Here is a 21,988-nt window from a genome sequence, read left to right as displayed (position 1 = left end):
ACAGTTCCATTTATTCAATAGTTAGGTCCAAATAACTTAGTAAGTACTTAGGGTCTAGCAACTGAAAAGTCTTATGGGGGAAAAAAGTTAAAACACAAAAATTGAAAGAAAAAATTTTATTTCATTCTTAACCCCAATCACTTACCAATGGGATATGTGTACCTACTGGTACCTGTGCTGCACAACTTCTAAATCTTGTAAGGGACTGGACACTGCCACCCTTGTTAACATTCCACATGCATTTTCATGTGGTATTTGAATTTTGTCACAGAAAATGTCAAAAACTCACCTTCCCAATGATACAATATCACTGAAAGGAATGCAACACAATCTAATGTTAAAATTACAAATTCCCTCAAGTGTGACATTGACACTTGTCAAGTATTACTGTGTTTCTCTCAAAACATTAAAACAAGTACAGTGGTACCTTAGAGCCTCTCCTAGCAACATGGTCTGGCAACTGGGGTCCTTAGTATTCAAGGTTCCCCAAAACGTGGGCCCAATTCTTCTGCATAATTATCTTTCAGAGATGCCCTTTCCCCAAACTCACTCTATGCTTCCATCATGTTGGTCGCTGCACTCACTCTAATCTGTTCCATCTCCATCTATTTAAATCTGTTCAATCACCCCCGCCTCCAGGAAATCAGAAATGCACCATGCACTGCACTTGGAATGTACTTGTGATGCAGGTTTCTCAAGGGACAGGTACTTCATTGCCTGTGGCTTCTCTGGTTCTTAAATATCTGAGGGCTGACTGAATTCTAATCAATCTGGAGGCAGGGCCCATCTATTTTGTTTAATGTGATATATACACAGGAAAGTACAGAAAGCTCACTATACAGCTTAGTGAATGATCAGAGAAGAGCTCTTGGGTGGGGGCTGCCCGAGCCTTTGTGCCCTCATGCAAAGTAGGTACTGCAAATGTAGAATGGAAGGAAATCAGTAAGTTAAGGCAGTCAACATCTCATGTGGCATACAGTCACTAAAATTTTTCCTAAGGTAAAAGGTATTTTCACGAACAAGCCTGCATTATAAAATCCACAAACAGTCTGGGCAGCTGCTTCGAAAAAATGGAGGGGAGTAGAGGGCACTGCCATGTGATGACCATTTCTGCAGCAGGAGCTGCAGGGTTCATGACCCTGTTCTCTTTTCTAAATAAAAAGTTAAAAAAAAAAAAAAAAAGGCAGAAGCTAACAAAAGATGATATTTCAAAAAACACTTTCTAACAGGCTCCTGGAAAGAAAGACCCGTCCTTCCAGCTCCCACCTGCAGGGGCCTGGGGAAGCCTGTCCTCTAGCTTCCCAGGGCACACCGGGAGAAGACCCTGTCAGCACCATGGCTGGTGTCTCGGACCAGCCTAGCCAGAACTGGTACTGACACAGGGGGAATGTGCAGTGGCGAGTCAGCTAAACAGAAAATGTCTTTGATGAAGTCAATCAAGATCTAACGAATTATTTAAACTGGAGTTCAGGATGAATGGCCTCTCTTGGAGTGATTCAGGCAGATTTCTTCCACGTAGGAAGAAATAAGAGCTCTTTGATTACAGAAGCCATGAGAACAGGCTGCTCACTTGACGATAGCTCAAGGAACTTTGCAAGATCGTTCTATTCTTTTCCCCAGATGAGCACCGATATTTCTGGAACATATCGCTTCTCCAGCAGCATCTAGATAAGCACTGGTTGTACTGCCCTAATGCCCCTGGCCTTCCTGCTGACCCCCTATTTGGTCCCAAATGCAGGCATTTAAAACCAGCTTCCTTGACTGAAGACTTCTCCAATGCAACCAAGATGTCACAGCACAGTCAGAAATACTCCAAACTGGCCCCTTCTTAGTGTACCTCTAGCAATAACTTGAAATGTACTGGGCTGGAGCTTTCAAAAGAGATTTAAGGACCTACAGACAAAGTTCCAACAGCTTTGCATTCCCTCTCTCATTCTCTCTTAGGAGAAGGTCAACAACCCAAATACTAGTAATTATCTGTTGAGATTTATCACATACATCTCAAAAACAAATGTCAGGAATCTATTATCAGCTTGGTTCTCTGTAACATACTGCACAGGATAATGAAAAGAAGTGTACAACTGGCTTATAAAGTGATTATACATGAAGTGATACAAAGACCCGTAAAACACGTGGTGTGTGCCACAGGCCCTCCTAGGTACAGTCAGAAGACTTTCACGAAGGTAGCAGGTTCACGGCACAGGGACAACAAGACAACTTGAGTGAGGACTGTTACCCTGTTGTGGGAACGAGGCCAGACCAGTGTGACAAGTTCCTGCTGAGGCATAATAAAATTAAGTCTTAAAGACTGCAATGGGGTATGTGGGCAGCAGAAGCCAACTGGAGGTTTCTGAAAAAAGGAGAATGTGATAGTCTACCAAATGCAGGTAAGACAGGTGGCCATCAGGGCAGAGATGAAGGAAAGGGGAAAGAGGAATCACATAGGTGGGAGGAAGGCAACAGGACAGCCCAGGTATGGCGGGCTTGAGCCAGGGTGGGACAGAGGAGAGACCAGCCAAACAGTCCTGACAGGCAGTAATTAGTGAAAGAAAGGAATGAGAAAAGATGACAGATTTTAATCCTAGCAGAAGGTAACAGTGAAACTAGAGAGGTACAGTCTGAATGTGGTAAACTGCCATTTCCTTATTTAAAAAAATACTGGCAGAAACATAGTCATTCACCTTCTCTTAACTCAAAACTTAACTCTCCCAAATATGTTTCATGCATTTAAGTGACCCAATTAGGGAACATTTCTCCCTAGTGGCAGTTTATTCCTTCCCTCTAGAGGAAAGGTACTTGGCTAATCTAAAACTTAAACTTCCATTAAGGTTGTAAGGTCCCAATAGTAAGTTAAAAAGTCTCAAAAGTTCTTCTAAGTCCAGATTTTATGAGGAAAGCACTTTAAAACAGATGTCTAATCAAAAGCTCCTCAAATCGTAAATCTCATCAGAACTGAGAAAGCACATAACAAGTTTTCTTCAGGAATCATCCCTGCAAATCACACAATGTTGTGTATGACAAAAGTGACCACATGGAAATAACAAAGTAATCAGGAAAACTAGCCATATCAACAGCAACAAAATTCTACTATGTTCACCTTGACAGCAGTAACTCAGGTGGAAAAACGCACATGAAATGTTAAAAATCAGTCCTGAAGGAATTGAAGACCAAAAGCAAACATGCCCAAGTTCCTCTCAGGGTGTCACACATGACTTCGAGAATTCATTTTCAAGTAATGGGGTACCATCAACCACATGAACACTCAAAGGTACATAAAGGGATAGGTAATTAAGTCACAGTCAAACAGGAGCTTTATCCATATACTTCTACAATCACAACTGTATTCCAACACATGCCAACTAACACTAAGAATACTCATTAGAGCTGATATCTTAGCTACTGCATGTGGGGATTGCTGCTAAGAGAACCCCTATGAAATAGGAAAAGTGGCACTTAGAAGCACATCCCAAGCATGAGGAAGGGAAGCCAGTGGGAACGCAGACGAACAAAGCCAAAGTAAGTTGGCATTTACTGGAACTGACCGGTGGGCACAAGGGGTGTATTATATAATAGCTCTATGCTGGAATATTAAACATCTTCCATGTTAAAAAGTAAAACTCAAAGGAAAAAGACAGAACCTAACACCCTTTCAAAATACTCAAAAGCAAAAACAGGCCTCTGTCACATTCCCACTCATAAGACTTACTTTCAATCCTCCACAATAATGGAAGGAAATAAACACTTTTCTTATGCTTGAGCAGTGAGGTGGAAAGGTAGATGATGCATATCCTAAGCCTTGAGAATTCCTTAAGAGAAAACAGGCTAAAAGTATTAATGAAACGTCATCAATTTGCACAATCTCTCCTTCTCATGTTTCCACCACCCTGCTGAAGACAAATCTGACTCTTCCAGAGTAACGTGCACACTGGCTAGGGGTAGACAAGGCAAACAATGGCAAAAGCCATGAAATGCAGGATGACACTCAGGACCAGAAGCTGGAACTGGAAACCACCACCATGATGGTACAAATGACAGAGATGCATCCCAGGAGGCAAGGCAAATCCCATCTGCTTCTCAGGATTCACAGAAATACCAGTCAGAAGGGTCCTGAGAGCAGAATGGGTGTTAGCTGCCTCAGACATTTACTGAGTACCCCAGCTGCCTGGAGGCCCAGTCAAAGGATGTAGAAATCCAGTAGGAAGACAGATGCAGGCAGCTCATAGCACAGTTGGAAGTGCCATGACAGTCTGCAACAATGTGCCTTGGGAAGCCAGGTGAGCAGCCAGGAAAGGGAGTCTATTTAATACTGTAAATGAAGGCCTGAGGGCTCTGAGGCCTGATAAGGAGCCATGTGCCAGGAGGGTGGACAGCCAGGGAACTGAGGCTGAGAAGTGGGTAAGAGGACTGTGAAGGTTTTGTGTACACAGAGCTCAATCTTGACCCCCAGGAGCCAGTGTTTCTCAAACTAGCTGTAGTAAAGGACAAGGGTAGAAGTGTCCAGCCCATGATAGATGATGCGCACTCCCCCTTTTTATATGCCTCTCCTCATGCACAGGTGGGCAGACTGTACTGGCAGCAGCGCCCCTATAGACAACACCAAGTATTTCAGAGACAAGTGCAGCATGGTCCAATTGGTCTTTGTGGAGGGCATTAAGGCAGACAGAAGGATATGGAGCACAGTGATAGTGGTCAGGAAGCTGCCAAGTTCATCTAGGACTGAAAGGAATCAGATTCTGAAGCTGCCTGCTAAGTCACAGGTCCACGTGGTGATCACCTGGACACTGAGGGGCAAGAAGCAGAGTGTCAGTATTTTCCAGACTGGTAGGCTTGACTCTGTCAGCACAGGGAAGAACCAAAACAAGAGGTACACATTTAGAAAGGGTAACACATGGGAATAAGATTATCTTAAAATTTCAAATAACTAATTTTGTTCTCACCCTCCTGAGAAACCTCTAGTATTAACCACTCCAGGGACACCTCAGGAGTCTGGTTGGGAAAGGAGCTAGATTGCACATTTAGCATATTTTTATGATTAGCAAAGAATGGTTCTAAATCAGACCCAGTCCTTAGTGCCTATCATTATTGGAAAGGAGCTAGAAGAGAAAAAGAGTAGGGTTACTAAAAAATAACCAGTAATCTGATGGAGATTTGAGTGTCAAAAACCAGCATCAACTAGTATTTTATGGTGACTATAAGATGCTTTAAACTAGCCCTGGAAATACGAGAGTCCCTTCAACTCAATCAGGTCAAAGCAAGCTTTGTAAAAGCTAATCTGAAACAAAACATGACAACACCATTCTCAGTTTGTTTGGTCTAAAATCGCAGAAATGAAACATACTCAACCTTGTTCATTGGAGAAATTTCAGAGACAGGTGGAATATTGCTACAGTTACAAAATCACACAAAATCGGGCTAAGATCACTCCTAAAGTAAAAAGTCACAATTCCCATTAGTTCCAGAGACCAAATAAGATTAATTTTCCTACTAGGTATAATTGCCACTATGGAACAAGAAACCTCCATTTCTGGGAAGAGCAACAACACATGTTGGGTTGAAGAACAAAAGCACCTGCCAAAACCACTGTGGAAAGGGGCAGAGGGTAGGCTCAACAAACTCATAGTTTGTGGGTTCCTAAAAAAAGTTAACCGTGAGGAAACCACTAAATGGAGTCACAGATTTGTATTCTGAAGAACCCCAGTTGATGAGTTAAAGACATCTGTTTGCATCAGCGAGTTTCTCCCGCTCCCACTGCTGAGACTCAGGCCCACAGCAGTATCCTCCCTTGCCTGGTCGGCACAGTAGACTCCTGACTGGTCTCCCCACTTCTTTCTGGCCCTCTCTTCAGTCTTAAGGCTCCTGCTGATCCCATAAAGTGAGGTACTTCAGTTTCAGTCTGCTCCAGTTGCCTAACAAAATACCAGACACTGAGGACCTTAAACAAAATGTATTCCTCCCAGCTGTGGAGGTTGGGAAGTCTGAGGTCAGAGTGCCAGCATGATTGGGTTCTGGTGAGGGCTCTCCTCCTGGCTTGCAGACAGCTGTCTTCTCACTGTCTCCTCATATGGCAGAGCGGCCATCCTCTGATCTCACCTCCTCTTGTCATAAAGACAATCCTATCATAGGGCCTCACCCTCACAATAATCGCCCAAAGTCCACACCTCCAAATACTGTTACACTGAGGGTTAAAGATTCGTATGTGACAATGGCTCAGGAGGCTGAGGCAGGAGGACTGAAGCCAGCCTCGGCAACTTAGAGAGACCCAGTCTCTAAATAAAATATTTTTAAAAGGGCTGGGAATGTGTCTCGGTAGTTAAGCATCCCTAGGTTCAATCCTTAGTACCAAAAAAAAAAAAAAAAAAAAGATTCAATATGTGAATTTTGTGGGGACATGAACATATGGACGTTTGGTCTGTAACAACAAGACATGTCACCCCTCTGCTCATATTCCTCCAATGACTGAAAAAAAAAATATGTTGAACAGGCTCTATACTAGTGGTCTTCATGGAAAGGGCACAGTCCAATTGGGAATGCTTAGGAAATCTTTAAGGGCCTTTCCTGATGGCCACATGACACAGGCCCTAAGTGTGGGGACCAGGGAGGCTAGGTAGTCCTGCATAATCCAAGACTGAGCTGAATCTGCACACTGTTCTCGTGTTCTGCCAGACACTCACATGGGCCAAAAACCTTTACTAATTACTTAAGCCTGCAATCTGCTTTACATATAAGCACAAAAGTAATTTTGGCATGATTTCATATATGAAATTTTCTCGAATGGTAACTATTATATGCCAGTAAGACTATATTTCCTTGTATGAAACATTACCAAGAAGTTTCCACCTGGGAGAGCCAGTCTCCACAGGTATGGGTCAGCCTTGCTGCTTTAGATCCACCTGCATTAACAGATACAGCATTCTCTAACAGGCGGACCAGTGGTGTAGGCCTGAGTATTTATATGCTGAATTCTGCATATGTGATTAAAAATTACTTTTCTAATATTTCAGTTTTGGATTACCAATTGGGTAATACATTCCTTTGTGAAACTGTGTATAGGTAGGTCCCTGTCTATAAAATTTGTTTCAGGATAATCAAGGGGGGTCCCTTTAAAAAAATTATATGAAGGGAGAACTGGGCCGCTCCTTTCCTGACTGGCCCCATAACCTCTCAGCCTGGCCCATCTCCTACTCCACTGCAGCCACACTGACTTTCAGTGCTCCTCAGCCGAGGACACTTCTGCCCCTAGCTGCTATGCCTTCCCCCTGAATGATGCCCTAGCCTCCTTGAGGACTTGCTTAAAAGACACCTTCCCAGTGGGGTCGTCCCTGTTTGAAACTGCTGTCCTTGCACCCGCCCAACCAGGCACTACCCATTTTGCTTCTCTGCTTTGTCTTTCTCCACAGTTCTTTTCACGATGAGTTTCTTTCCTATCTGTTTCCCTGCTAGAATAAAAACTTTGAGCAAAGGAGAGTTTTCTTTTGTTATTGTTATTTTATTTTATTTTTTGCCTGTTTTGTTTCCTTACTGCATCCTTAGGAACTATAGTAGCATCTGGACACCTTCATAATCCATGTACATATTAATGATTTAGAAATGCTAGTTTTAAAACTTTTACTTATAACTCCCAAATTAAAATTAAATTGCCAACTCAGATTATCAATGCATTACCATCCTTAATCTTTGTAGAGAAATAAAAATTGAGGCTCCTGGTATCAAGGTCAATTGAACTTAACTTTAAAAAGCCAGCTTATTCTTAGCAAAGCAATGAGTCCTAAACGTAATGAATACGACTTGAAACTATTAGACCTTAACAGGATTCCTCTGTGGCCTTTAGCTCCTCTCTGCTCCCCCACCTAATCAGTTGTTGAATTCTACCTCTCGCCCTTCCCAACCCATCTCTTCCCCCTGCCCCTTTTCAGGTCACCTTCCTGTCTCTAGCCACCCTCTTACGCACTGCTGCTGGATTCATCTGAAAGGAGAGCATCAGCTGAGTCATCTGCTGAAGTGCGTTAATGGTTCTCAGCTTCCTGTTGAATCACTAGGCTTGAGACACCCTGTGACCCTCCTGCCTTCCACCTTTAATGTGTCCCTAAGGTCCTGCTGCATGGGGCCTGTCCCTGCACCCCAAACCTGCAGCCTCCTGTGCTCTTTCCAACGCCTCTATCCTGGCTGACACTCATCTTAGCCTCCACGGCTCACCTCCAATACCACAGTTTCACACTGCCTCTCCTATGGCAGATGGTGCGGGCTCACAGCACATTACCAGTACCTCTCTTGCACACTTAAGAACCCGGCTCTGAGTGGAAGTCCTTTGAACTTGTCTTTTCTCCCCATCAGACCACTGCGTGCTTTGAGGACAAAGTTTCTGTTTTTCATCTTTGTGTCCATATAGTATCTCTCCCAGTTTAGGTTCTCTAAATACATGTTAAATGGAGTAAAAAAAAAAAAAAAAAAAAAAAAAAGGCAAGTTCTTTCAGCTCTAAGTTATAGGAGAGAATAGATTAATTTGAATGTGTGACTAAGTAACAGACAACACAGTTTTGCTTGACACAGCTGAAGCTACATAAAGACTTGGAGAAGATCAACTTAAAACTACATGTGCGGAGTAGAGCAGAGCAGAAGGAAGCAGCCTGGGGAAAGGAGCCCTGCCTGCAAACACTGAAACTGAGACAGGGGTCCTAACATGCAACAGCCAATATGTTTCTCCTAATCCCTTTGTGACTTGCTGATTTTCACCTCTGTACAAAATAGGAAATTCTGAAATTTAAAGATTTCTGCTTTCATTTTAATACATTACAAGTCTTAACTACGAAGGACATACAGTACAGATGACATTCTTGAAACCCGAAATGGAAAGTCATCATTATAGTCTTCTTGTGCTCATCACTCCTGAGACAGCCGGTTCTTTTAGTGGCTTAAAGTTCTTGCTGATACAATCAGAGCCCAACCAGGTGAGGCAGGATGCCTGTGATACCCAGGATGGACACACGTTTGCTACTGAACTGACAAGATGATGTGACCTTTTGACACATGCCAATATTTTTTCATCTAGACTACTATTTCAGAAGCTTTCTTCAACAAAGAAAAACTACTGGATGTGCTCATGAAAATAATGAGCACAAAGTAGTGCCAAAAAAACATGCTGGTGAGACAAACTATGGCCAAATGAGAATTATTATTAGACAAGCAGAAATGACACTGAAAGTTCCAAATTCTGAGATTTGCATGGTTTTTATCTGGGAAGATTACCTTGGAAATCAAATACAATTAATTTCCCAGCTATAGGGCTCCACTCTGCTAACTAGCATCAGGAAGATAAGATCATAAGATAGACATGTAAGAGGTTAAACAAAAAAACAAGCCCAGTCTTTTGTTCCCCTCACCACAACAATCCAATAAAGTGGTTAGCTTGGATGAATGTCAAATCTTACAGCCTGACTATAAAAACAAATGAGTAAAAAAAAAAAAAAAAAAAAAAAAAACAAATGAGTAATTTGAGGAGCTGAGGAGACATCTTTTTGTAATTATGATTACAAGATTCTAATCATCAGAACCTGACATATCTAATGCAGCATAAAGACCAACTAGCCAGAGTTATTAATAGAAAAACCCAGAGCTTTTAAAAGTCTGTACAGAAGCAAAGAAGCAAAAAGATAAGAACCGCTTCTTCAACTGATTCACTTAGTGGATAATCACAATTCAGGTTACAGACACGGTTTGAGCAGAACTCATTCCCTCTCTTTATCCCATTCTCTTTTCTTATTTTATTAAATAACATATAACCGTTTTCTCTTTATTTGGAATATGTTTACTTGGAAGCAGCAAAGCAGAAGTCCAAATTACCTTCTTTTAAAGTCCATTTGATGGAGCCTGTCCTCTTGCTGACAGCATGCAAACTCCCATCCAGCGTTGACACGAACAACAAGGTTTCAGGCAGTGTCACAGTGCTGGTGTTTCCAAAAATCTGCAATGGGATGTAAAGATGCTCCACGTCAATATGCTTCTTCCCCTTGGGCATGTACAATCACAGACCCCCACCTCAAGTTATCCTTCATAAAATCCTCCATCTCAAAGATGGAAAAAACTGAGGTGGGAAGGGCCTGTGCTCCCATCAAGTGCACATGTCTGCACAAGAGGTGAAGTCAGGACTGGGACCAGGTCACTTATTCTTTCTCACTGTCAATCCTACCTGCAGAGAAAAAGGTTTATGACCTAACATGACAAGGATAAGAATTCTGAAACCATCTGCTGGCAGCACCCACTGACATGGAGAGGGACGGTAAGCTCAGCCTTCTGACTTCCTTCTCTCGGGTCTATCTGCCTATTTTACACTCTAAAACCTGGGCATCTCATAAGACTCCATGATAAAAAAATAAATACACACACACACACACACACAAACACACACACACACATATACTTGTGAATAAAAGTGTGACTTCAAACTGTTCCTAACAATCAAAATACAACTAGAATATACCTTTTCTGCTCAATGAAAAATACAAAAACATCTTAAAGAAAATATCCAAAGTCTATGGAATTATCTTTCTGATCCACTGCTGGTCATAAGGAAAATTACAAATTAGTATATAATCTTTTTTTTTTTGTTCCCGCCCCACCTGAGGGTCCGGGGATTCAAACCGTGGTTCTTGTGCATGCTAGGTGAGTGCTCTCCAAGAGGAGCTATCTCTTCAGCTCAGTATATAATCTTTCTAGAAAACAAAAGTATTCATATTTCTGAATCCTGTAATTCTATTTCTAGAAACAAATAATTTCAGATATGGAAAAGCTCTGGGTACGATGATACATATTACATCCTATTTATAGACAACAACAACAAAATCCCAGAAAGAACAAAATTTCTAATATCTAAAAGACTAAAATAAATTCAGATACATACACTGAATAAAATGTTACATAAGCATTAACACAGGACTTTGAAAAATCTATAATACAGAAAAATGCTTATATATTATCCAGTGAAAAATACAGAATCCAAAGTGTGATGTACACAGTGGTTATAATTATACTAGACAGATTTTTGTCTGCCTGTCCCCTGGCTTTGCTAGGAACTGGCCCCTCATCCATGATGTCCACAGGAGCAGTTGTGTGCGCGTGCTTGGGTACCCAACAGCTAGCAAGGTTTCCTAGGAAAGTCCCTATTAGATAGGGACCCACTCAGCAATGCAACCCTTGTAATGAGATTTTTCCTTCCTTTGTGACTATACTATTCCACAAATTAGCTGGTTCCTGTATGGGGGGGGGTCTTGAATTAAAAACAGGACAAAGCAATTTGTTTATACTGCAACCACTTGAATTTTGTCATAGATACTATTTTTAAAAAATACTTTAGTTGCAGATGGACACAATATCTTTATTTATTTATTTATTTTTACGTGGTGCTGAGGATCAAATCAAGTGCCTCGCACATGCAAGGCAAGCACTCTACCACTGAGCTACAGCCACAGTCCCATAAATGCTATTTTTAAAAGATAGGAGTATGGCTGACTTTTAGCATTAAACACAAAAGTTCTGGTGAGTTACTTGTGCATGAGAGCCTGACCCCAGAATGCCTGGTCACCCTCATTAAGAACCCAGACGACGTCTAGTTAATCCCTTAAAAGTTTAGGCCCTGATGGCACTCTCCAGATCAGGCTGTTGGTGGGTCAAACACTCCAGTCCTTGAAGTCTTTTTCCCTGGGGCAGGCACCCACTAATGAAGGGGAGGTAGGGTGTTAGGGCTGCTGCACGAACCTTGCTTACTTCCATCTATCTCTTGGGAGTGCCTGGATGGGGAAGGTTCAGTCCTTTGCTCAGTCCAGAGCCAGGCCCACTCCCTGGAGGAGGAGGAACAATAGCGAACTTTACTGCTGCTTGCTGCATCCATTCTCTGTGCAAGGTCTAGAGCCTGAGGAAGAAGAGTCTGCTTTTAATTCTACCTGTGGAACCAGGAAACTAGTCTCAGAGCTAGAATGGATAGGAAAACAGGAATCTCAAAGGTGATGTCTGCTCTATCTGAGGATCCAAAGGACACTGTGTTAGGAATGGTTAAAATTACTTTAGCTCAGAAGGTGATAAGCCACATCTGGACCTGACATGAGAAAGCTGCATGGTCCAGAGCACCAGGCCCTGTGACAAGCCACTGGGGGCTGTTGCTAAATTAGACAGGGCTATCTCTCAGAGAAGAGAAGAGTTTGCAGCTTACTGTGGGGTGTCCAGATCAGCTTATTGGGAGCAATTCCAAGACTGAATAAATGAAAAGGTAGATGTAGGCACAACTGTGGGTTAAATGTGGACACTTCCACCTACTGGTCAACTAGTGACCACAGGAATAACCATTTGTATAACAAGTCTTGGAATCCACATAAGAAATGAGTTGGAAAAAAAAAAAAAAAGAATTGAGTTGGATTCTCTGGGTGGCTGAAGTAGAAAGAAAGAAAACTTGGGAGAACAGGTTCCCTGCCATGTGGTAAAAGCTGGATGAGGGGAACAGAAACAAAAGGAAGCCTAAGGAGAAACACGGTTCACAGACTGAGACAGAACACCTGACTTCCACCATTCTTCCCTGGGACTCAGACATCACAGTCCTTAAGAGTAAATTTCCCTCTTTGCTTAAGCTTGTTGGAATCAGGTTTCCGTCACCTGCAACTGAAACAGTCCATGCCCCCAACACTCCTGTTTTTAAAAACACAAACAGGAGAAAAAAAAAAAAAAAAAAAAAAAAAAAAAAAAGAAAAAATATTGCAAAATTACAGCAATAGTGTTTTTTCTTCTCTATTTTCTGACTTTTCAATAATATGAGGCCATTTACAATGAACCTTTCAAGAAGCAAAAAGGAGATGGCTAAGTTAGGAGATGAGAGAAAAGCTGGAACTTGAGGAGCTGCAGCAAGCACCTGAGTTCCAGATAAGTGCTCTCCATCTCAGGACATTAGGCAACTCGATCACCTTTGACCATCAATACCAACCAGAAAGGGACAAAAACTTGGAAACACAGAAGTCTCCTAATCAGATTGTGTACATCTAAGAATAAGAATTTGTTGCTACTATTTAAACTTGCAGTGTAACAATAATGAACTAAATGTTCCCAAATATATCTTTTCACATAATTAATGTTTAAAAGGGCTGATATTCTCTAAAACATATCAATGCTCTTTTGCTATCAGGGTGGAGACAAAAACCATCTGCCTTGTCTGAGCATAATAAAAACCACAGGAAGAACAACTGTCTATAGTTGACTGGTGAAACAAAATATAACACTAATCACACAACTAATGTGGCCTTCTAAAAGTCTCAAAAAACGCAAGGCTTTGAGAAAAGTCGAACTTAGCAACCTAGAGCTCAGAGAGTAAATCACAACATCCACAGTGATCTCACAACTGGCAGGTTCTTCTCTTTTAAAGTTCTCAACATTTCAAAGCAGGATGCCTGGGGATCCTCTCTCAAGAGTGTCATACTCTCCAAAGGCAAGAAAAAATTACACATTTTCTGGCTCTTCCCCCCACAGCATTTTCTGAAGAATGGAAATGTCTGCCTTCAAATATAGTTGCTATACCTAAAGAATTAAATTGCTCCTAGGTGCCTTTTGCCATACTGAACACAAGTGAGAACTACTTGTACCTGAACATTGAAAAACACTGCTTCATGATAATGAACTTGTCCATTACCTTTGCCCAGCCGGTTCAGTCTTCAGTGCTCCCTTTTCTCTAGCATCAGGCCCTACGGCTATACACGCTAGTTTCCAGAGAGCCTGAAAATAGAAAGAAAAGGCCAATTCTACAGATCTGTTTTGCACTGACTATCTGGAATATGACTTGTGTTTAAAAGTAGTAGAATATATATACCTGGCTTTGGTAATGACTTTCAGGAAGTAATCAATAGTATGAGAATGGTAGTGGCAGGTAATCTAATCTACCCTAAAACTAAATATCCATTAGTTAATTGGTCCCCAGACATCAGCCTCTGTTTATATAGTCCTTCTCATACAAGGTGACTGGAGATCATTCTGGAAGAGCTGAGCCTGAGGACTGTGAAGTCTGGCTACTGGAGGCAGAGAATGCTGGGGAAATAGCTATTAGTAAAACAAGCAGATTTCATTTAATGGGACTGAATGACAGGCGGGTCCTTACTACAGCCCTGCATAGCAAGAATTTCAACAAGCCCCCCGCCACCCCACATAAACAAAAGCAAGGCCCAACATTCTGATTATAAAGCAAGCCTTCCCCAAAGTCCAGCAGCTTCATGAGGCACAACCTCCTCTGTACCACAGATGCGGAAGTAACTCTCTACTGCCAATGCAGAGATAAGTAAAAGGTAAGTCACCAAAAATTTAATTTTTCTCATATTCTGAACTCAGTTCATTTTTAGTTCCTTTTGCATTAATTATTTTATGCTTCAATTAAGAAAGAATACTTTCTAAAATGCCCTCTAAGCCAGGTACAGTGGTGCATGCCTGTAATCCCAACTACTCAGGAGGCTGGGCAGGAGGATTGCAAATTCAAGGCTAGCCTCAGCAACTTAGTGAGACGCTATATCAAAATAAGAAATAAAAAGGGTTGGGGATGTGATTTAGTGGTAGAGTGCCCCTAAATTCAATCCCCAGAACCAAAAAAAAAAAAAAAAAAAAAAAGCCCTCTGAAATAACTTCATTTAGAAAAAAAATTTCAGTGAAGAGAATTATGAACCCAAGGGGCAGGTAAGTGTTTAAACAGCACAAAAACAAATGAAATAGCCTCTAACAAAAACCTACCAATTTCTAAGCAATATCTGAGACCAGTCAGAAGAAAGTGGCTCACCAGTGGCTAGAGAACAGCCAGCAAAGAACCCACTGGCTTGGCTTTGGAGGTCATATCTATTACTAAAGTTGCCACTCCTGGCCCTCAGCAATGAGCACAGCAGGAGGCGCTCAGCAAGCTCCTCCAAGATTCAGAACACAGGATGCTCAGAGTTTCTCATCAGGGTTTCAGAAATGCTGCATTTTCTGAAGAAATAAAATTCAAAAATTGCAGACACATTTCAAAAACAAGCTTCTAGGTTAGGTGACTACCTAATAACAAAGTTCAGAAATAAGATTAATACGATGGTCTCAAGGTCAGTGGGAAGATGCAGTTCCATGCACACATGTGCCTCATACCTGGAGTTTTACAAAGCAATCTATTCTTGATGAGGATTGTAATCACTGTCCCATTTACAAAACTGGAGCATAATAACAGAACTGAAATCTCTGTTCCACTTACAAAACACCCTCAAAAAAGACACACACATACCTGCAGAAGCCCCACCACTGTCCTCAGGCAACAATACCAAACGTCAAGTCTAAATGTCCATCTCTAAGAGTTAAATTCATATGGTACTATCATGGTGCTGATTTAATAGGATGAGTAGGGTTAAAATAAATTATTTTTTTTCTGTGAATCTTCTTCCCTTCCCACTTCCATCCCCATATACTACAGTATTTATGAAATTAGAATATAATGCTGGGCTTGGTGGCACACACCTGTAATACCAGCGGCTCAGGAGGCTGAGGCAGGAGGATCAAGAGTTCAAAGCCAGCCTCAACAAAAGTGAGGCGTTAAGCAACTGAGTGAGACCCTGTCTCTATAAAACACGAAATAGGTCTGAGATGTGGCTCAGTGACCAAGTGCCCCTGAGTTCAATCCCCGGTACCCCCACAAAAAGAATATAATAATCTGGTTAATAACAATTTTTTTTTTCCTTTTAGGAGTATTGTATCAACTGCTAGGATTTGTTCAGAGGCTGATTTTCCCCTGTGTATTGTGTTTGTGCTGTTGTTAATGAATATTCCTGTTATATTGCATAATCCTAACTTTAATTTTGTTTATTTAAAGTTAGGAAAATCATTCCTTCTAATTAAAAATACCAATAGTTGTATAATGCTAGCAAGGATATTGACATGTGTTTTCAACAGAATATTAGTATATATTATTATGTGTACCTAGATTCCTGGAATCTACACCCTGCCATCAACAACCAGGCTACCTTCTGCAGTGAAGGGGCTCCTTGCCAGGGCTCAAATCTACTGGATGGCTGGTCTCAGAGGTAAAGCAAAGGCAAATTGACTTAAGGGTTCACTTGGGGTGGCTAGTCAATACACATCACAGCATTACTGGTTAGTCTTGAAACAGGCAAGTGGGGGAAGGATTACAAAATAAAGACTTCCAAGGTATTTTCATTTTGCCACACAGTTAGGACACATGAAATCTTGAGAACAATTAAAGCTGCATGTTGCCAAATGCAGAATAATAAATTTCAAATGAATCAGAATGTGCTAAAGAATCAGAGGTTGTAATTATTAACTCTATCAATAAAGCTTGGGCTGGGGTTGTGGGTCATGGAAGAGCAGTGTGAGGTACTGGGTTCAATTCTCAGCACCACATATAAATAAATAAAATAAAAATCCATTGACAACTAAAAAAATATTTAAAAAAAATAAAGCTCGAAGGTGGGAAAGGTATTCTCCAAAGGGGGCCATGCCTAAACCAAAGGACCTACGAGTGAAGACACGACTGCGAGTGCCCACCTGTAGATGCAGTGAGGGTGGACGGTTCTGATGGAGAACAAAGCAGAAGTTGGAAACATGTAGCAGCAAATAGACTAGATTGTTTAGCTAGCTCTAACTGGTTGAAAGCCACAGAATGGATCAGCTGATTTTAAGAAAGATACTTTCTGATGTGCCATAACAGGATATCAGTTCTGCAAGCCTTCTTCAAAAAAATTAATATCATACAAAACTTGTGCAGTAGTGTCAATCCAGTAGGAAGTACCTCAAAACAGTATTCTATAACAAAGACTCTTGGCAGGCATTATGTGACATTTAAAAAAAGGAATATCTGTGTCTACCATTCTATTTGCAACAATATTGTCTACTCCAGACTATAAACTCAAATCCAGACTATCAGTGATTCTGGTTGCTCTACACAGTATCCAGCAGAGTACTGTCATTCTAATGCCATCTGATCACATGGTAGTAGACTGTGTCCGGTGAGGGCCAAAAAAACCATTAAAAGCACCAGATGAAATCACCACCAATGAGTGCATAGACTCATTACATGCAGCTCTCTCAATGGTAAAGTAGGCCAAAAGGCCCACAGGTGTGAACTCTCAGCAAAAGGCCTACCTTTGAAGGTATCTTTTTTTTTTTCCCCTACTTGGTGAAGTGGCTCACTATGTTGCCCAGACTGGTCTTTAACTCTAGGGCACAAGTGATTCTCCTGCCTCAGCTTCCCAAGTGCTGAAACTACAGGCGCGTGCCATAGAGCTTGGTTTTAAGGTATTTTAAGTAAAGGCCTGATTAGACAGATATAAATTTTTTAAAATTCTAATCCAACCCTGGTCCCCAAACCCCATCTCATTTATACATCTGACTCAAAAGTAAAATACTCATCTCTACATATGGAGACTTCTATAAAGCCACCTGCACACAGTGACATAGAAATCTCACTGATTTCAGTCTCCTGTCTACTGAAATGATATAAAGACTCAGAACAGAAAAAAAAAAAGCATTGGTGATAGTAAGAGACTCTTCTACTTTGTCTGTTTTAAGGATTTCAGACCACTCCTAAATCATTCCAAATTCTGTTATACTTTGTTTACCTGTGTTCAGGTCAGCAATAATCCATCAACCATGCAGTTCCTTCTAACCAGTCTATCGGCTGTTGTTTCCTGATACTACGTCAATAAAGGTAACCATGACATTTGCTTTGGATGGGAGTCAAGTGTCTATCTGGGATGCAGTAAAGGGCAAGGCCTAATGAACAGTGCCATGTGGTTTCTAAACTAAGCAGCAGAGAGAGTTAAACTAGTATTTGTGGCAATTCTGGGGTGTGATGTAATTAACCACTACCCAAGACAGTTAGAATTCTTCAGTTCAGCCACTCCTCTTTAATGGAACTGATAAAAGGTACTTCATAAGCCTACTTTATTTCTGAGCACAAAGGTATGATAATTTCACAACAAGTGAATGTATTTCCCCCCAGACTGGTTCTAAGGCCCTAGGCTAAATGTCTAAGTTCAGTGAATTGCAGTTTTGTCTTCATGGTCCCCCTGCCACCATGGGAGGATAAAAGACATCTGGGCAAGAAAGGTGCTCCAGGAAACCACACCAGGGTCACGAAAAACCCTGTTCTTATGGTGGTTTCAGATCTTTAAGGTTCCCAAGGATCCTTGGGATGCTGGTCCAATTCCTGCGTTTATAGATATGAAAACTAAAACCCAAGGTGATGTAACCATTTAGTGGCTGAGCTTAGAATACACGTATTGTCACTATTTTTTGTTGTCTTCACTAAAGGGAAATATCTGCAACTTAGATCTAGTTACATTTGAGAAACCTATTAGGTCACTTACTTTGATGGAAAAGCATCCTAACAAGTTTAACTAATAAATTCATAAAGCCATCACCAACTTATAAAAAACCACAATTGATCCATTTTAGGATGGATTCTCATGTGTAGTTAAAATTGTTTTTGAGAAGTCCTCATGTGATATAATCAATGCACAATATATAAAGGCATAGAAATGTTACAGTGAACCCCATTAATCTGTATAATTAATATGTGTTTAAAAATTACATGAAGTAGATAATATCATACTTACGAAGCAGAAGGAGAAGTTGTTGTCCTCATATGGAAACCCAAGGGAAAATCTCAATTAGATATCAGAATGTTCAGTCCTGATAACAGCAATCAATCTGAAACTGTCAATTTTGCTCTTTATATTTTGGCTACAGATTTCTTTGGGGAGTGGAAAGGGAGTGGGTCAAGTAGAAAGTGGATAAAATTACATACAAACAACTGTATTTATGGCATAATTGCCACCTACACTTGCCAAATGTTGCCAAACTTCATATGTTAAATATCAGGAAATACTCCTCTAGTAAAGATACCTGGCCAGACTGACCTCCCCAGCCAAAACCTCCACTGTTTGAAGTACTTAGGATTACCCACTCTCTACCAACCAAGTCCACCATACTCCCTTCTTCTCTCCAATTTATCTGGATCGACGTAAGTCCATGTGGTTCCACACAACACAGATCAAACAGCAACCTGTTTACCACTTCTGGAGTATGTAATTTCAAAGATGAAAAGGGTTGAAGAGATTGCCTTACCAAACCTCTCATTTCACAAGAGGGGAAATCAAGGCCCGAGAGGCGAAGTGACTTGCCCAAGGCACCACAGACAGTTAACGTAGGCACAGGGCTGGCTCAAGGTCTCTGCCTCCCCATCTGGTCTTTTGCCCACTGCACCACACTGTAATTTCACTACTTTAAATCATGGTTCTCTGTAAGTTATAAGTGTAAATTATTTCAAGCCTGAAGCTCCCCTTTGAATCCTACTAGAGTAGATGAAGATCAGCACTCTGCTCTGATATGAGGGTTGGATCTTTTAGATGAGACCAAAACATAATCTGTAGATTCTCTAAAGACATCCAATATACCAAACAACACTGCAAATTATACTGGGGGTGGTCATAAAAAATTATCTAGATGAAAATTCCTCAGATCCCACTATAGATCTAAGTGGGTGGGAATAACACCACAAAAAGTCAGAGGTCACAAGTCTTAACCACCATTAAAAAATTCCTACAATACATACCCATCTGGCCCACTTCTTTAAAATTTTTAGAATTTTATTTTTTGGCATAAAAGTTATATATGCTTATCGTGTACAACATGATGTTTTCTTGTTTTGCAGTACTGTGGATTAAACCCAGGAGCCTTCTACCTCTGAGTATATCTCCAATCCTTACTTTTTAAATCTTATTTTGAGACAGGATCTCACTAAGTTGCTGAGGCTGCCTAAACTTGTGATCCTGATCCTCCTGTCTCAGTCTCCCAAGTAACCAGGATTACAGATGTGTGCCGCTACACCCAACAATGCAGGCCTTTTTTTTTTTTTTTTTTTTTGGTACTGGGGATTGAACTCAGGGGCTCATACATGCTAAGTACAAGGATGTAGGCAGAACTACATCCTCAGCCCAACATGATGTTTCAATGTGTGTGTGTGTGTGTGTGTGTATATATATATATATATATATATATATATATATTACAAGATGGCTAAATCAAATGAGTGAATTACCTCACATATTTATTTTTGTGTGTATGCGTGGTGAGAACATTTAAAATCTACTCTCGGCAATTTTCAAGTATGTAATAGATTGTTATTAACTATAGTCACCATGTTGTAAAATAGATATCCTGACCGGCCCAGTTCTTTTTTTTTTTTATTTATTTTTTTATTGTAAACAAATGGGATACATGTTGTTTCTCTGTTTGTACGTGGCGTAAAGGCATACCATTTGTCGGCCCAGTTCTAATGATCTAAAAAGATGCTCTGTGATGAAGATGATGATGCAGCCACTGACAGGTGTTAACACCTCTGTGACAACATCAGTGCTAAGGAAATGCACCACTGATTAGCACGGGGGAATCCCTTTGAAAGGTAAGGCCCACACAACGTAAGCTATGACTGCTTCACTTAGAAGGAATAAGATGCACACAAAAAAGGAGGTTACTTAGTGACTTTTCCATGCGAAAAAAAAAACTTAAGTCATCAGATTTCTGTAATTTCAGCACATATTCCTGTTTTCTAGACTCATCGAAGAGGCAGTCTTTCTATAATTCTCACATATTTGGACAGAGACAGGAAAGCATAAGAAACTGCTTGGAAGACTGTGTTGGTACAACCAAACCCAGAGCTGTGGCTTGCAAATGGAGGACTCTGAGAAGCAGGCACAAAGCAAGAACTGCCAAGAGGGAACACTGCTTCTTTCTCCAGCTTATCAAGTGGTTGGCAGGAAACAGAAGCAGGAGAGAATTACCAACAAGGAGATAGCAAACCTCTGGGTTTAAGGAAGAGGGCTTTCTATACGTCAAAGCACAAAACTTCTTTCTGAAAAAAGGAAAAATGGCTCTCAGGCCAGGAATGGGGAGGGGACATGTTTTATAGGACATACTCCTATCAATAGGCTCAAATTTCCCAGGAATCTCTATCCTTAATGTCACCATCCTGGTCAGGTTCTGTCTATTCTGGAGGTCATCCAATCTTACTGCCAACTTCTCTGAGTCCAGAAAGTAGATTCATGGGCATGTGGACCATGGGACAAGGTGGCTAAGCTTCCAAATTCATTTTTTCTTTTGAAAACTGAGGAACAGCAACATCTCCCTAAATGCTAAGGAAGCAAAATAAACATTAAGAATTTCAAAAGCAAAAGTTATATAAATAGTAAGGAAGATCACTTAATAAAAGAATTGGTGGTAGCCAAAGATATCACCAGAAAATAAACAAAACTCAAAAAGCTGATCATCCACTCTGTCTCAAAACTCGATTGCTTCTCATCCCTTACCCTCATGGGTAACAGTATATAGATAGTGCTGACAGAGACAAGAGAGAATGATCAAGGAAAGGTTGAAAGAGTTTGCTTTGGGTGTTTAAGAAGGAAGACTAATTACTGAAAAGATTTTCTCCAAACAGCACTACATTTTAATTTCTGGAATTGTATGTTAATCATTTGAAAACTTTTATGTGGCATATCATTTTCTGATGATACTGAACAATTTGACTAGTATTTGTTAAGTTCAATATAGTGCCTGGACAATATGATATGGTTTTTAAAAGACATATTCTGGAGCCAGATCACCTTGGACAGTTACTGACTGACTCATTTATGCCCTGGTTTTCTCATCCATACAGTGGGGATAATAATAATAAAATCTACTTATAAGGGTTGCTAGGAGATTTAAATGAGTTCATATATCCTTAGAACAGTGCTTAGAAATACGGTAGGTGCCACATCAGAGTTATTATTATCAATCATAATTATTACTGTGTGAGACACCACAATCTATCAAAGCAAATGAGATCTGATTCCTGCCCTCACGGAGTTTATTATCTAACAAGGAACCACAGAAGTCAAGTAATCATGCGAATAACCAATTGCTCTAAGTGCTTGGAAAGAGACAGAGGGAACCGTGAGTG

General features: G+C 40.8%; 1 protein-coding gene across 2 annotated transcripts in view; it reads right to left on the bottom strand.

Moving 5' to 3' along the window:
* Positions 1 to 21,988, bottom strand: part of ERN1 (endoplasmic reticulum to nucleus signaling 1) — an 82,794-nt gene that overhangs the window by 45,362 nt on the left and 15,444 nt on the right. For both annotated transcript variants that reach the window (XM_079131567.1, XM_079131568.1), the window contains exon 2: positions 9,838 to 9,958. In XM_079131567.1, coding sequence (XP_078987693.1) covers positions 9,838 to 9,958 — 121 coding nt within the window. The remainder of the gene's footprint in view (positions 1 to 9,837; positions 9,959 to 21,988) is intronic.

This window comes from Sciurus vulgaris, assembly GCF_902686455.1.
Source record: "Sciurus vulgaris genome assembly, chromosome: 3".
Classification (NCBI taxonomy): domain Eukaryota; kingdom Metazoa; phylum Chordata; class Mammalia; order Rodentia; family Sciuridae; genus Sciurus; species Sciurus vulgaris.
This window is presented reverse-complemented; position numbering and strand designations above follow the sequence as displayed.